At 43.7% G+C, this 15,653-nt stretch overlaps 2 protein-coding genes across 2 annotated transcripts; one reads left to right on the forward strand and one right to left on the reverse strand.

Moving 5' to 3' along the window:
- Window positions 1-831: 831 nt before the first annotated feature.
- On the forward strand, window positions 832-8,682 carry INPP5E (inositol polyphosphate-5-phosphatase E). The gene is made up of 10 exons (XM_010178075.1): window positions 832-1,688; window positions 2,517-2,640; window positions 3,382-3,479; window positions 4,171-4,295; window positions 4,441-4,560; window positions 4,956-5,063; window positions 5,665-5,826; window positions 6,409-6,524; window positions 6,993-7,129; window positions 8,247-8,682. The coding sequence occupies exons 1-10, from the start codon at window positions 832-834 to the stop codon at window positions 8,377-8,379; spliced, it is 1,980 nt and encodes a 659-aa protein (XP_010176377.1). The 3' UTR covers window positions 8,380-8,682.
- A 2,506-nt stretch (window positions 8,683-11,188) lies between these two features.
- On the reverse strand, window positions 11,189-15,445 carry PMPCA (peptidase, mitochondrial processing subunit alpha; the record flags this gene model as incomplete). The annotated part of the gene is made up of 11 exons (XM_010178076.1): window positions 11,189-11,434; window positions 11,772-11,916; window positions 12,161-12,223; window positions 12,335-12,425; window positions 12,914-13,032; window positions 13,301-13,393; window positions 13,655-13,918; window positions 14,326-14,426; window positions 14,585-14,679; window positions 14,982-15,064; window positions 15,366-15,445. Coding segments are annotated over 11 exons (1,304 nt in total), but the record flags the coding sequence as incomplete, so codon positions are not given.
- Between the last annotated feature and the right edge of the window lie 208 nt (window positions 15,446-15,653).

Raw genomic sequence — 15,653 nt, forward strand, 5'->3', positions numbered from 1 at the left:
AGCCTTCTGGTGAGTTTAACAGGACTCTGTATCTCCAGCGCAGAGCTACAGCGCGTACGGCTGCAGTGGGGACCCGGGGCTGCGGTAACAACAATAACCTGGCGCCTCACCCCGAAGTACTTTATCTTAAACCCCGATTCCCTGTCCCTAAGCTTTTCCTCAGATGTTTTCTCGGTTCCAGCGGTGGTGGCTGAGGGTTGGTACAAAGCCAGAAAAGGTGTCGGCGATCTCGCGCTGGGAGATCACGGTAGAAGCTGAGATGGCTGGAAATTTCCTGGCCTCTGGCACCCAGTGCTGTGGGCAGCCCGGGGGCTGGTTATGCTGGTGACTCACTGTACAGCGGGGAGAACAAGCTCTGTTTCATGTGCAGTTTTAATTTCCTTTCATGCTAACAGGATGCACAACCTTTTCTTAAAGAAGCCTGTACAAGGCTGTGATGCCTACAGCAGCGAGGAAATCGGTTCACTGCTCTGCTCTTGAGTAAAAAAAAGCAAATAACATTGGTTTTCTAACAAGGTTATGTTAAGATGGGAATTGTGGTCCTGTAATGAGCTTGTTTTCTGATTAAGGAGCAGAGTTTACAGCTCAATAACTTTTCATTCTCATGTGCTTCTCTTGGGGAAATCCAGGTATCTCACCTCTTGAAATTTTGCAGACAATGTATCATACACCTGTCTTTCATTCCCTACTAAAGACTGAGCTGTCTTCAATTTCCATGTCTTTCTGGCTTGGTTAAAGTCCTGTGAACCTACAGGGTAAGCAAGGGAAGGAAACTATGCTGTGAGGAACTTCTCCTATGGAGCAGTGTCCGTAGCTGGTACCCCAGGGAGAATGAGTACTCCAAATGGATTTCCGCAGCACTCGGGGACATGTGTTACTCAGAGCATGGAGGGTGGAGCAGTACAGGACCTGCACGCTAAAAAAGCTGGCAAAGCAGCGAAGAAAGAGGCCAGTGGCAATGGGGTGCTTACCTTTGAAGATCCTCCAAGTGTAGGGACATCTTTAAATGAAACTTTAAAGCTTCTACCAGATGAACTCAAAGCTAATATGAAAATTAAATTGGTTACTCCAAGACCTCCCCTGAAACCCCGGCTGGAACGTGCTGCATCTCTAGATGAGAAAAGCTGGAGGAGGTGGAGACGGCTTAGAACAAGTCAGGAAAGTCTGACTGATCCCAATGAGACAAGTTCCTCAAACGGTTCCCTGCAGGAAGCGTCCCTCAGCCCTCCCATCAGGGTTAGGGCAAGCCCCTGCCAGCAGTGCTGCCGGCAGAACTCCTCGCGTGGTTCACCAGATGCCTCAGAAACCAGTTCCATGGGGAAGAGCAGAGGAGGCACCTCTGACCTGGGGAAACGAGCCTCCGAGATCTCCAGTGCCTTTGGTGGCCTTCTGCGGGGGAAAGCCTTTGCAGGCGGCAAACCCCGGCTGGCCCAAATAATGCCGGCTCGACCTCTGCCACCCATGGAGCTCAATGTGGCCTCTCACACACTGAGGACAGCTAATAGGATCGACTCAGATTGTGTGGATTATCGACATTATTCTCAGCACAAGTTTGGGAGGGTAAGCGGCAGCTTGAGCGATACCAAGCTACATGGCAACGGGATGGTCTATGATAGTTCCTCCACAGACTCCATGAAATCCACGTTCAGCCTGCTCACTCCCATTCGCTCCAAGGATGTTCGAAGCAGGTATGGTTCCCAGTTTCTCCTGGCAAAGTTTGGGGTGTGTTAGCAGGGAGCTGGCTGCCCTGCAGAATCCTCCTGGGGCAAAGGCACAGAATTTCCAACCGATCAGTAAAGCACAAAACTTGTTCTGTGCTGTTTAACTTGCTGTGGAGACCGGGGACAGTTTGAAGATGAAGAGATTAGTACAAGTACTCTATTTTTACTCCTTTCAGCTGGGTATTTATTTATTTATTTTTGTAAGTATAATTTGATTTCTTGTCAGCTTGCTTGTAATATTTAAGTAATCTGTTTTGAAAATTAAGAGGGCTGTACATGCTAACAGTTGGGAAAAAAATGGGGTTTTTTAATCTAAAAGCACACTGGGCTTGAACTGAAATATTAAACTGCAGGAAAAAAACCCTGCAAATAGCTTGAAACCATCATGCAGTGTGTGCAGTACTGTCACAATCCTGTAAGGTGCTGAGGGTCCTCTGCAGATGTTGAACTTGTTTGGCTTCTGGCAGGATCAGGTCACATACTGTGAACTGCTCCACTGTCCCGCAGGAGCTCCTCTGCCCCAGCATCAGTCTCACCGTTACACTCGTGTCCTGGCTTTGAAAAGGCCGGTTTATGACAATAGTTTTGTTTTCTTGCATATAATCCATAAACTCTGTATAAGGTTTGGAAATTTATAAGGAACTTTAGGCAAGCAGAGCAATACATAAATACTAGATGCCTATTTATTGAGATAAAGGTATGTTCTTGATGAACTCAAGATTCAGGCGTTACCAATCAATATTCCACTGTCATGCTGTTTCCTTAGATGCTCATTTGTGGGTCTTCTGTTCACAGAAGCTATTTGGAAGGCAGCCTTCTGGCAAGTGGTGCCTTACTGGGAGCAGAAGAACTTAGTAGATATTTCCCTGATCGGAACATTGGAATTTTTGTGGCCACCTGGAATATGCAGGGTCAGAAGGTATGTGTACGTAAGTCTCCACAGGTCTTCTGGTAGTGATAAATTTACCCCAGCTTTACTACAAGAGCTGGTGCAGTGTTTTTTTGCTGTTCACAACTATGTTCCTCATCAACCTGAGTTCTTTGTCTTTATCAAATTATAGGGCCCTCTCATGCATGCTCAGCTTAGTGAGGGAGTTGTCATGATGGGGTTCCTCAGATACTGGATGTGAACCAGTGAGCTTGCTAGTGGCACTCTGGCTTTTTGTGGCAGCTCCTTTATGCTTCATTGCAATTGGGGTCATAAGAAAATGACTGCCAGTTTAGTGCTTATGAGAACATCTCTCAGTCTCCTGCTTACATCTTTACATAGCCTAGGAATTCGAGATTGATTCTACCAGGTGACTGAGGAGCTATGCTTGGAAGAACACAAGCAGCTCCTGGGATGTTCAGTAAATAGCCTATGAGCTTGGTAAAAGTAAGCACCACGGGAAATTAGAAACATGACATTTCTGGCCCACATGGCTCAACTGTGGAGTCTTGGTCACTGCTGGAGCGACAGCAGTTGAATTCTGCCTTTGGGAAGGAGAATTTTTAGTATTATCACATAAGGTATTTTTTGAAGCCTGAATTGTTTGTGTGTGCTGTGGAACTTGTAGCTTTGCCTGGACTTTGCCTGCCCTCTTCTAGTAAACCTTTGCGTAGTTAATATTGGTCCTTTTTCTTTTTTCTTTTCTTTTTTTTTTTTTTTTTTTAATAATAGGAACTTCCAGTGAATCTGGATGACTTCTTATTACCAACAGATCCTGACTATGCCCAGGACATGTATGTCATTGGGGTTCAAGAAGGCTGTCCAGACAGGTAGCAAAAACAATGTAATGAACCACCCTCTTTTCTTGTTAACTAGTTACTTTGGTTTTAGTTAGTCTGGAAATAGTCTCCCTCATATTCTCAATAAACCACCTGTTTAATAAGTTTGTGAATTCCATTGCACGAGCACCAGAGGAAATGTTTTTTAAGAGGAAAATATCACAAAAATCTGTAAATACAGGACTGGGTCCTGTTGTCAGGGCAGCTAATGGCAAAACTCTGATTTGATTTCAGTGGGCATCACCACAGATCTGAGCTGGCTGTGAGCTAGCTCACGGGCTGGCTGTTAGCGTTACCAACAACGTGCTCCTTAGTAGTACATTGATGCAGATTTCTATTCTGTGTGAGACTGACCAACCTTAGAAGAGCAGGTTGAAGTCAGACTCTGCTTTTTTAGTACATATTCCCAGTGGCACTCTCTTTTCCTCCGATCTGCAAGCTGCTCAATGCAGTGGCAGTATTACTCTCACCAACATGCAGAGCAGCTGCATGAGATGTGTGGAGTTAGACGTCAGACTGACCAGCCTCCACTGCAGCATCACTTTGGCAGTGGAGGTTTTGCTTACGCTTACTTTGCTGTTCTTTATCAGAGGGATTGCTCTGTTCTCACAGTGCTGATTTCCTTCCCTGGTTATTGTCTCTTGTACTGTCCTTGTGATCCAGCTGTTGTTCTTTCCTGCAGAAGAGAGTGGGAGATCCGCCTGCAAGAGACGCTAGGCCCTCACTACGTCATGCTCTACTCTGCTGCACATGGGGTGCTGTACATGTCGGTCTTCATTCGCAGGGACCTGATCTGGTTCTGCTCAGGTGTGTGGTCCAGTAAGAACTGGGGAGTGGGGAGGTGAAAGGACTGCTGCCATCGGGTGTCTTGTCCTTTTCTCCCTTGCCTAACTTTCTTGCTCCCTGTCTCTAGAGACTTTTCAGTAACAGCAGCTTTTTTTTCTCCTTCCAGAAGTGGAGTATGCCACAGTGACAACTCGAATCGTGTCTCAGATCAAAACTAAGGGAGCTCTGGGAATCTGCTTCACATTTTTTGGGACCTCCTTTCTCTTCATCACCTCCCACTTCACATGTGAGACATTTATAACTTTGTTAGAAGTGTCCTGATCGAGGGAGGAGGGGCGTTGCTTTACAAAGATAAAAAAGCTGCAGGTGGATGGAGGAGCACGACAGGCTCGAGTCAAAGCTCAGGATTGTTGAGCTGAGAACAGTAAGGGAAGAGGATTTTTTGGTAGCAAACTTAGAAGAGAACTGTGTTTAGAAAACCAGAAATTAACTCTGCACAATTGTATCCCTTTTTCCATACTTTCTGTCATTATTTCTTAGTCTGTATGCTCCCTGGGTCAGAGTGTTACACTTTACATGTGGAAAATGTCTGATGTCCTTTGGAAGCTCCTGTTATAACCAGAAATGGTAATTGAATGAAAACGATGCTTTCTTGGCAATAATGGGATTTCTGTCTTTCAGCTGGGGACAGTAAGGTGAATGAGAGGAAACTGGACTACAATAAAACCATTCAAGCCCTTACACTTCCCAAGAACGTTCCGGACACAAACCCGTATCGATCCAGTTCTAGTAAGTGTGAAACCATGTTTGTGTGGGAGCCCAAATGAACAGAGTTTGTGCATTGTCTTTCAGTCTATGCTAAGGAAGACAGACTGAGACTGCTGATTGGAGATGGTATAAAAAGAGGCCACAGGTCATCTTCTCTGAGAATGGTTATTATTCACATGACTTTTTTTTTGTTGTTGTTTTTAGGTAGGGCATAATTTTGGGGGGAATTTGAGAGGGAAAATTTAAAATGGAGGGGGAGATAGAAAATTCAAAAGTAATTTCAATGTGATGTATTTTTTCCTCAAAACAGGGATAAGATTTTGGTGTAATTTTTATCAATATCATGGACGTGTTTCACTTTCCAAGTGTTTTCTAGAACAAGTAGAAATTATTTCAAAACTTAAGAGAGAACATTATTTTAATTTGCGTATACACAGGTCAGCATATTGTTTGCCAAATACCATTATGCTCATTTTAATGAGCATGTAGCTACATCATATACTTTAATTTTCCTTAAAAGTCAAAAGGAGATTCAGGAAATAAGAGTTTGAGATTGTTTTTTGCTTTCAGAACTCTTTAGGATGTTTGCTTTTATACTGACACTTCTGGCTTGAATTTGCAGGTGATGTCACAACTCGGTTTGATGAAGTATTCTGGTTTGGTGACTTCAACTTCCGACTAAATAAGGATCGTGAGACCGTGGATTCCATCTTGAACCAGAACCCAGAAACAGACATGTCCAAGCTACTGGTGTATGACCAGCTTACTAGTGAAATGAGTAGGGGTGAGGGACAGCTATTTTTTCTCCTTAGCTTCCAGGAACAAAGATATCTCCACATAGAAATAATTACAGCCAAATCCCTATTTCCTGGAGACCTGCACTGCTTTCTGATGTTAAGTTCTCTCAAAAGGGAAGTCAGCAGTTGTCAAATCCAGTGTTAGTCTATCCTAGGGACTTTTTGCTGTAGCATCTTGCTATACATAGTGTAATCTCCCAAGCTGTTTATTGTTCTTTTTCATCTGACTCCTCTGTAAACTGGACATCATTCTCTCACAACATCTAGGGCGTTTAGATTTGAATAGCTGGCATTTGCAAAGGATCATGAGCTTTCAGTGGAAGGGGAAGCGCATGTATCAAGTGTTGTTTGTTTAAATAGTCACTGACTAGCTTTTCATCCTTGCTGTGTAACAGCTTGAGCTTGCCTCTTTGCCAGAGTCCATGCCCATGTTTTTCTAGTCATTGTATATACATGCCTGCAGTTTCTAGCCAGCAGTAGTTTAGCAGTGTTGAATAAATGCAGAAAGTGTGCCATGTTCCTGTGAAGGAGGAATTTGTTGTTCATGCTGTTCTCTCCTTGCCTTATAGGGTCTATTTTCAAAGGATTCCAAGAGGCTGACATTCATTTCCGTCCTTCCTACAAGTTTGACATAGGAAAGGACAGCTATGACACCACTTCCAAACAAAGGACTCCTTCCTACACGGTAAGGGATGATTTCAGAGCAGCATGCTCAGAAGGGCTGCTCAGCCTCACATCTGCCTCCAAAGGGGATTCTCACCTGTGAGAAAAAGCTGCCTTCCACAGATGGTCTGCATGAGATACAGTCATGCTGAGATTTGTTGCTTAAGGGCAACAGGGTATGTGGAACTGCTTTGGAAGAAAGGATTGTTGATTGTGAGCACAGGAAGAGTTTGGCAGGGGCTGCTAATCTTACTATTCCTGCCTTACACCCTGTTCCAGTGTATTCTCCCCTGTGCTCCAAGCTGGACACAGAACTGCTATTGGGTTCAGACACACACTCTTCATGAATGCATCCCTGTCCAAGACACTTAATTTCACTAAGTGAGGTGTGACAAATGAGAGGATTTGTCTCTTGTGAACCAGTGCTTCTTTCCAGGGTGGATGTGCAAAGGGAGTTACCATCAGTCTCCCCTCTCTCTCTGCCTCCCAGGATCGAGTTGTATACCGCAGTCGGTACAGAGATGACATCCATGCTGTCAAGTACTCATCTTGTCCTGTGATCAAAACTTCAGACCATCGGCCTGTATTTGCCTTGTTCCGTGTGAAAGTGAGACCTGGCAGAGACAAGTTAGTACCTCCTCATGCCACTCTGTGTGATTGCACATGGCTCCAGTCATCCTGAGGACATGCTCCTGCTCAGAGTTTGTCCTCTCAGGGCAGTCCCTGAAATAGAGTTAATCCCATGTAGCTCTCTGCAGCCTGTTTGTTTTTTACCCAATATATGTTCTCAGTGGTCAGGGCAGTAAGAGCACTTAAACCTTGCACTGACATCTGAAATCCCTGCTGCCAGGTCCCTTAATCCTCCTGAGGGAGATAAAGGGAGTCCGTTGCAATTGACTAAATCTGTGTTTCCTCTGAGATGCAGCTCTCCCTTTCCTGTCAGCACGGACAGCTCTTCTGTTCCTCTTTCCCTCTTTGGGATCAGCGCTGTTTTCTCTCCCCAGTGGTGGCTGCATTTCAACATAGTTGTATGTCAGTGGAGTATTTTGAGATCCTCCAAGTTTCTAATGTCCCGCTGTGGGCTGCTGTGCTGGTAAAACTCCTTAGAAAATTCTGTTAAGTCACTGAAATTTAGTGAAGTCTCTTTTCTGCGAGTAGCATGCTCAGGGATTTCGAGACCTGGTTATCTAGAAAATGGTGATTTCTCAAAGCCCTTGGTCAGCAGTGCAGTTAGAATTGTGATTTATTTCTTTTGTTTATGAGTATTAAATACCGAGTAAATAGAAGTATTGCAGAATCTGTGAAGCTGGGCTGCTGGAGTTTCCTTCCAGCCTCTCTAGAACAGACCAAGGTAAGAACTGTTGTGCATGAACCATACCAGTGAATAGACCAAGCTAACAGAAAGCCAGTTTAGGTTTTCAAATGAGTGGCTTTTGGTTTAGGGTCATAAAGAATGTCCTCCACGTATGTACCTTATGAATGCAGGCATGTTCATGCTTAAATTTAAAGTATATTTGCCTTTTACAACCAGTATTTTCTTAATTTAAATGTATTGTGAGAAACCGTAACTTCCTGCTGTGGAAGAACTTTGTTTTACCCATTTTCTCCCACAGCAGTAGCTAAATGCCTTAAGAAAATAAAAATTAGGTTTCTGGCCTTTGTTGTATGGACTGGTTGGGAAATGTTGAGCAAATGAGAAGAATGCATTTGTGCCCTGATCTAATTGCTTGTGTTTCTATTGTAGCATTCCACTTGCTGCAGGACAGTTTGACAGAGAACTCTATTTAATGGGAATAAAGAGGCGGATTACAAGGGAACTTCAGAAACGGCAAGAGCAAAAGGACCAAAAATCCAGCAGCGTGTGTAGCGTTTCCTGAGCCGAGAACTCTGCAGTGCTTGTGTTAGAGGTGCCCGGAAAGAGGATTTCAGGCCACAGCAAACTCTGCAGGGAATTGTCTGCTTAAGCACCTCTTGGCAGTTGCTGTGGCTTGTGGAGAATGTCTTAAACCTCATCCTGGATTCATTTGCATGAGCTAATCCATGTAGCTCAAGTGCTTTTGCTGAAGAAAATGGAGTCAGTTATTTAGGACATCCATCCCAACAGATGTAATTAATTTATTTTTAACCATACTATCTTTGGAAGCAACCGGATGCAGTCTCTTGGTTCTAAGATGATTCCACACAGGGAGCACAGCTTCTGGAATATGCATGACCGGGAGCAGGGACCTCAGAAAAGCCTGCAGAAAGGTGAACGTTTTTGTTTGTCTGTTTGATTTGATCTGGTTAGCTTACGTATGTTGTGGGTTTGGGGTTTTTTTTCTCCTCATCTGTAGCCAAGTGTACGGTATTCTGTAAAATGTGTAACAGGGACCAGTTAGGGCACTTGGGCAGCTTTGTGTAAGGATGGTGCTCCTGTGTTGGGCTTTTTTAGTCCTCTACACCAAGATCCATGTGAATGTATTACTTTACATTCGAAGTGTAGAAACATTGCCTTTTGACAATTATTTTATAGGCCTTCTGTTGCTAAGGGGGTAAATTAGCAGTCTCTCACACCACGTGTTTGGCTGTTGAGACTGTTTGAAACAATCCCTTCCTAAACTCAACTCACCCTTCCCAGGGGTGACAGAACACTACCTGCCTTCAGCAGCAGGACACTGAAGTTGAAAATAAGTCAAAGTACAACTACTGTGTAATGCTTCACCAAAGTGATTACGATGTCGAGTGAGTATTCTAGGGAAGTGTGCAGAGAAACTGCAGCAAGTCAGATCAGCGCAGTTCCATTACCTCTGATTACAGTTCATTCCTTTTGTTTTTATTTTTTGCTATTCAGTGAACTGTGAATAACGTGCTATTTTTGAAGTAGTGTTGTCTGAAGGTTAAACATACTACATGGACCAGTATGGCACTGGTAAAATGTTAAGTACAGCTAATACTTAAAAATTCTTCATGGGCACAGATCGGCTGGATCATTAATCACCTTAGTACGTAAAACACCATGCAAACAACTCGGAGGAAGTGCCACTAACTATGCAACCTGCCCAAAGACAGAGCTTCTGTACTGCGGTACAAACGTTTATGGCACTGACCTGTCTGTAGCCATCAAGTATTTGGATTTCCTTTCTTTTTAAAGGAATAAAAATAAATTAATGCAATACCTTAAATGAGAACCAGCTCTTACTGCAGGGTTGTCAGAACTAGAGTTCTTTGACTGTGTGATGCACGCTAACTGTTTGGGTGACCTAGGCCTTTTGTCTTCAGCTGGAAGAGCAGGACAGATTTCTTTGGGATCATTTGCATGGAACAAAGCACATTTCACCTGCCAGTTCAAGAAACCAGCCATTAGTGGTGGATTTCAGAACTCTTTACTACTTGCTCCAGTCATTTACAGGTTTCTTTATTTTCTTACAAACATACACAACAACTGAACAGGACTTCCATACTGTGGGTTCCACAAGAAGCAATGCAACATGATTTCTTACAGTTGCATGACGAAAGGTATGAGAATAAAGCAGGTAATAGCTGCCTCACAGTGTTCTGCTCCCAGTTTGATTGCTCCTTACAATACACATCGAGCCAGTGAAGTGCTGCAGTGCAGCTGTCTACATTTTTAAGCCCATATATTAGGACATTATGTGAATCAAATGTTTGATTCCTCTCTTTTGGGTCTCCATTTCTTCAGTAGGTCAGATGCGTGGCACTTAGCTTCATGTCTTTCTGTAATACGGTGTCAGTCGCTTTCAAGATCATAAGCTTTCTACATGTTGTCATTTTTGTTGATCCTTACAGCTGAGCAACATCTATCTCTGCTGTGAGACTGACAATTAACATCTTTTTGCAAGGCCTTAAGTTCATCTGAGTGACAATTAAGAAAGTAGGTATGAGTTTAAGGTGCAGCAGCAGCAACTCCTTTAATAACTTTGTATACCAGCTCTGGAGTAAAAGAACTTTTATTCTTTAGCATAGTTCACTTGGAGGTGAAAAACCTGAATAGGATTGATTTCATTCTAGAGTAAGTGTCCATGTAGCATACTATTTCTGTAGATGAACTCCACAGAAACTTACTTATGCCATAGGTCTGCTTTCCTCTGCGGTCTAGCAAAATTATGAAGTTGTTTCCAGACGTGTGACTTCTGCTAGTACTACAGAAGGTAAATTACACTGATGAAATGGATCCACGATGCTTGTAACAAAACCTGGACTGCAGGAAACTTGTTGCCTCACTTCACATGGATAATAACTAGTATTTTCCTAATTCCGTTTGACCAAGTCTTTGTTCACCTTGGTAACAGCTATAAATATTCTTTGAATTTAGCTATTTAAGCCAAGCTCTTTAACAGGCCACCACATTCCTTGAGGGCACACACTAGGGCCTCCAGTGTGACAACCCCACCTCTACCACTGATACCATTAAGTGGAAACACACAGCAGTGACTTACTTCTTCTCAAGATACATGCTTTCAGTTGTAGTGAGGAATAGTTTGGTTTTCTGTGTTCTCCCAAGTGCCAAGAGAAGGCTGTATACACTCATCTTCTCTTGTAACCTACTTAGAGGGTGAAAGTACTCATCTAGAGCCAGGGTGGGCTTTTTAAGCCCAACATAACAAGCTCTTCACAGTCCGGTGTTCTGAAGCAGCCTTGTTCAGCTATAGCATAGCTCCATGTCTGGAAAGATGGGAGGGAAGGGCTTGCAGCAATATTGTAATCAAAAAAACATATAAAAAAAAAGAAGCAAGTCTGTCAGACGTGTGCAAGATGTTCTGCTTTATCGAAAGAGCCGGTACATCCGAGGGAGTCGCCCATCCTTACTGGAAAGTGCTGCCTGGATGTGTTCGTAAGTGGGCAAATCTGTTAAGTCACCCAGTGCAGCCACAGCTGGTTTTTTATGAAGCATCTTAGTGACCACTCTCTTGATATCTGTAGATTTCACCTCACCTGCAGGAAAAAAAAAAAAAAAAGCCAGAGTTGTGACAACATTCTAAGTAGCATGAAGAAGCTTTATTATGATGCTGAATCGGACCCCATGCTCAGAAAACCAATCAATAACTCTAGACCTTCTGTACCATGCTTCTGTTTTTCCCTTCTGACAGAACCAAGCGTTGTGCTAGCTTGCAAGCAATTGAGAAGATCGGTTTGAAATATGTATCTGTATTATTTATGTCCCCAGGCTTTCGAAGGCAATTCATCGGTGCTACAATAATATGTTGTAAGTTGCTCTGCCCCAACTATACCTACAACTCAGCCAAGGCAAGGAAAAGCATTGTCTACTCACTGATCAGGGCACAGAGCTCATGAGGTAGCTTCCTTGTGTTTGTTGCCAAGACTTGCCTTCCCACATCTTCAAAGATAACTGGCCGAGACTCAAGGTTCATCATGAGCATGGACTTCAGCTGCGTCTTTGCTCGCTCAAGTTCTACCTGTAAATGAGCAGCAAATACAAATAGATGTTCAAAAAAGTCTGGCCACTGCTTTCTGGTACAAGATACCATGTGACAGTTCTGCAAACACCTTCCTCTTTGTAAATGTGTTGCTCAAGTTACTATATTCTTTTACAGAAACACGTAACATACTTTTCTACAAAAACTCATTCTAGCAAGGCCAGAGCAATGCTTTATTGCAGCTCAAAGAGCATCTGCATAGTCTGCAAGGTAGGCTGCTGACCTCTCCTATTGCTCCTGCCATTAGAATGAATTCTCTTGTGATGATTTCCACCATTTCTCGAACCTAGGGAAAACAGATAATTGAAAGAAGATTAGAACAACGCTTATTCTGTTAATGTTACTGTCTGGCAGTAAGTGATGTGATTACACCTGTCTTTGATACAGGACTACATACCTGTTTTGGATCTGCACTGGCATGTATACACAGGAGACCTGTATCCTCATAACTGTGGTGGTAAGAGGTTGCATTATACATCCAGTGGTGCCTGGGAATATACAAACAGTATTTTAAAATTTTTAAAAAACAGCATTTAAATGTAAAAATTAAACAAACATGGACAGCGAGTCCTGTCCTAGTGCATTTTCAGGATTCTCAGCAGTGCCAATGAGAATTGTCAATCCCCGTTTATGACAATGTCTGCATGTGCCATCTATTTTCTTCTCTCCACTTGCATCCTTGAGACCAAACCCAGAACAATACAGAGCAGTGTTACTGGTATCTACTGCCAATTCTGTTATTAACCCCTGATTAAAGGATAGATTGGGCTAGTGGAGGAAGACAGGATTCCTGGTCACTTCTGCCCTTTACTTTCACCCTCTCAAAATGCCCAATGTCAAATCAGTCCCACATGTTTCAGGCAGAATAAGCTGATGTAAAACTTGGGGGTGTTGGCTTTCAAAAGATGAAGCTTTCCCTGTGAACCTGCTAGAGAAGATTGTTTCTGCTGTCCCTTAAATAGAAAGGCAAACAAACCTGTTGAGCACATTGAGGTACAGTCGGGTGAACATGCCCTTGCCAGGCCCTCCAGCTGAAAAAGAGCCACCGCCTCCCATCATCATGTTTAATACTGCAAAGGGAATGAAGTCTTCCTCCTGAATTGCAACAAGAAATTCAGTCAGCTAGGAGCAGAGTTGTCAAGAGTCTGGGATGAGCAAAGAGGGAGAAAAAAAACTCAGAAAGAAACATGGCACAAGAAGAGTGTAAAGGTCAGTGCCTTCATCAAACTGTCGGTGAAAAAGCTGTCGTCTGTACGTGCAGCATCAGCAGCAAGAGTGCCAGTGTTTATATAATGAGATAGTAGTCTGGGATTCTTCAAGTACAGGGCACCCCAAAAAAAAAGGATTTCAGGTTGATACTTACTAAAAACGAGCAGCTTTCTAACCCAATCATGATGTGGGTAAGCTCTGGGATGGGAGTAGGGCCCAGACTTACATCTGACATATCTTTTTCAACCTGTGGGAAGGGCAGACAAATTATTAGGACTGATTTTCACCTCTGTTGTATCCAGCTTGATACATTCCCAATAATTAACCTGTCACCCAGATAATGGCTGTCATAGCCAGTTCTGGCTGCATATTCACAGACTCTATTTCTACATGAACAGTATGTAATTTTAGAAATGCAAAGCCTGTAGAAAAGAAATCAGCTCAATTCCAAATCTGCACCTCCCAATAGAAAAGAAGAGGCGTGGTGCCACCTCTACCTTCCTTTTACCTTGACAATGCCTCCTGTGTACTGAGCCACAGATCTGTCCACGTCCTTGGTCTGCCCACTGCCCCACACTGGCTCCACTCCAAGCAGATACTTCTTTGCACACTCCACTAACTGCTCGTGCTCGATTCCCACCCCAGCGAGCACCATCCTCTCTGGCGTGTAGTAGTTGCGCAGGTACGAATGCAGGACTTGGCGATCAATTTTGTCAGTATTTTCCACTGGGCAGAACCTGTTCAGTCCGACTGTGTTGTCTCTGTAAGCTGCCTAAAAGGAAACAGATACATTGAAGTAACAACTTCACCGCCCTCCATCTAAACCTTCTCTTTCTGCTTAGAATTTTGCCTACCTGATTGAGGCATAAAGGAGAAGAAAGGCTGAGTGTTATTTCACTAATGTCAGCATAACTCAACAACATGTTGTCACCCATGTCAACAAAGATGAGCTACAGATAGTTTTAGTTTAGGTTAAAATCTTTCATGTGTGTAGAACGTGGAATTTCAAAGTCAGGGGACAGCAAAATTCTCCCTATCCCCACTGAAATCTGAGTAACAGAAAAATCTGTTTTCAGAACAGTCTAAAGTAGACCCTGAAACTGAGGAATGACTGTGGAAGAGAAGGCAGCACGTCTCCTCCAGGGGACTGCACGCAAGGGAGACTTTACAGTGTGTTACCGCATGGATCATTTCTGTGAGGAGAGGCTCTGGATCAGGTCTCATATTCAAGTCTTCAAGCTCAAATCGTATCGCTGCTCGAGTCATCTCAATTTCTTCATCTGTAACAAGAGATGCAAGAGGTAACAACTACCACGCAAACTACCCAGCTGCTACATGATAACTTCTCAATCAGCACAATCTAATGAAGAATTCTGAAGTCTAATAGCAAGTCATGAGTTGGGGAGTCTTTTTGAGACAGACACTCATGTTTCCAGACCTGATAACCTGGGCTGTAGCGCTACATCAGCCAGCAAGTTGACCACGGTGTCCAGGCCTTTGGCATCAGCAGAAACAGCGTACATTATGGTGTCCCTGCAACACAAGCAGACAGGTTCTGCACTGAGAAGTCACATCTAATCATTCAGTAAACGTGCATCAGGAAATCACAGATAAAGCTGCTTGACCATTATCGTTAAATGCTTTCAAAAGGAAATAGAAATTACTTTTATAACCCTTTTGGGTTTGCTTTTGTAGCTTCTTAGCAGTTGCCACAAATGGATTTCTGCTGCTTAGAAGCAAAAAGTGGCTTTTACTGTCACACACCAGAAAAAGCAACTCAAACTGCTGTCGGTGTTACGACCACGCAGGTAACAGAGCACAGAGGAACATCATACCTCGATGCCTGGCAGTCACAAATGCCCCCGTGCTTTTCTAAGGTGAGGAGAATTTCATCTTTGCTGCCAAACTGAGCTGTGGACTAAGAAAGAAGATACCAGTATTATTAATTAGTAAAGCCATGACTGTTTATAATCCTTCAGTGTCACCCAGAACAAGCATCTTCTACATTCTTTAACTTGCTAAATACTCACTAACCTCGGAGGTGGGAGCACAAGAGACTTTCAAAATATAATTATGGTCACAATAATTAACTAGGAATCCCATCACCATCTATTTAAACAGATCAAACCCACAGTGCCACTGTGAGGAGCAGGCTCTGTGCAGATTTACGGTGTCTCACACAGATTCCAGGACCCCGTGATGACAGGTTCGGTACTCACGGAGAAGGCCAGCTTTTCCAAGAAGTGGGAGATGCCACTGAGGTATTTCGCTTCATGCCTTGATCCCGAATTTATCAGAACTAGCATTAAAAAGAGAAGGAATCAGTGTGTCTGTTATCCCCCCGGTCCTTACACACAGGTCAGGCGCCCGGCTCCGAGGGCAGGTGGAGTGTCACTGCCGTGTCCCTGTCCAGGCCTGCGGGCAGGGCCGGTGTCGCTGCCCCCAGCTCAGGCCGAGGCAGAGGGCCGGGTGCCCCCGGTACCGGACGCGGGTACTCACTCCCCACG

This window comes from Antrostomus carolinensis, unplaced genomic scaffold (assembly GCF_000700745.2).
Source record: "Antrostomus carolinensis isolate BGI_N321 unplaced genomic scaffold, ASM70074v2 scaffold48741, whole genome shotgun sequence".
In the NCBI taxonomy this organism is placed as follows: Eukaryota; Metazoa; Chordata; class Aves; order Caprimulgiformes; family Caprimulgidae; genus Antrostomus; species Antrostomus carolinensis.

Excerpts from the sequence above, each read along its gene's own strand:
- INPP5E (XM_010178075.1), top strand. The coding sequence starts at position 832 with ATGAGTACTCCAAATGGATTTCCGCAGCACTCGGGGACATGTGTTACT. Across the intron at positions 5,064-5,664 it reads CCCGTATCGATCCAGTTCTA|GTGATGTCACAACTCGGTTT; the intron begins GTAAGTGTGAAA and ends TTGAATTTGCAG. Across the intron at positions 6,525-6,992 it reads AAAGGACTCCTTCCTACACG|GATCGAGTTGTATACCGCAG; the intron begins GTAAGGGATGAT and ends TCTGCCTCCCAG.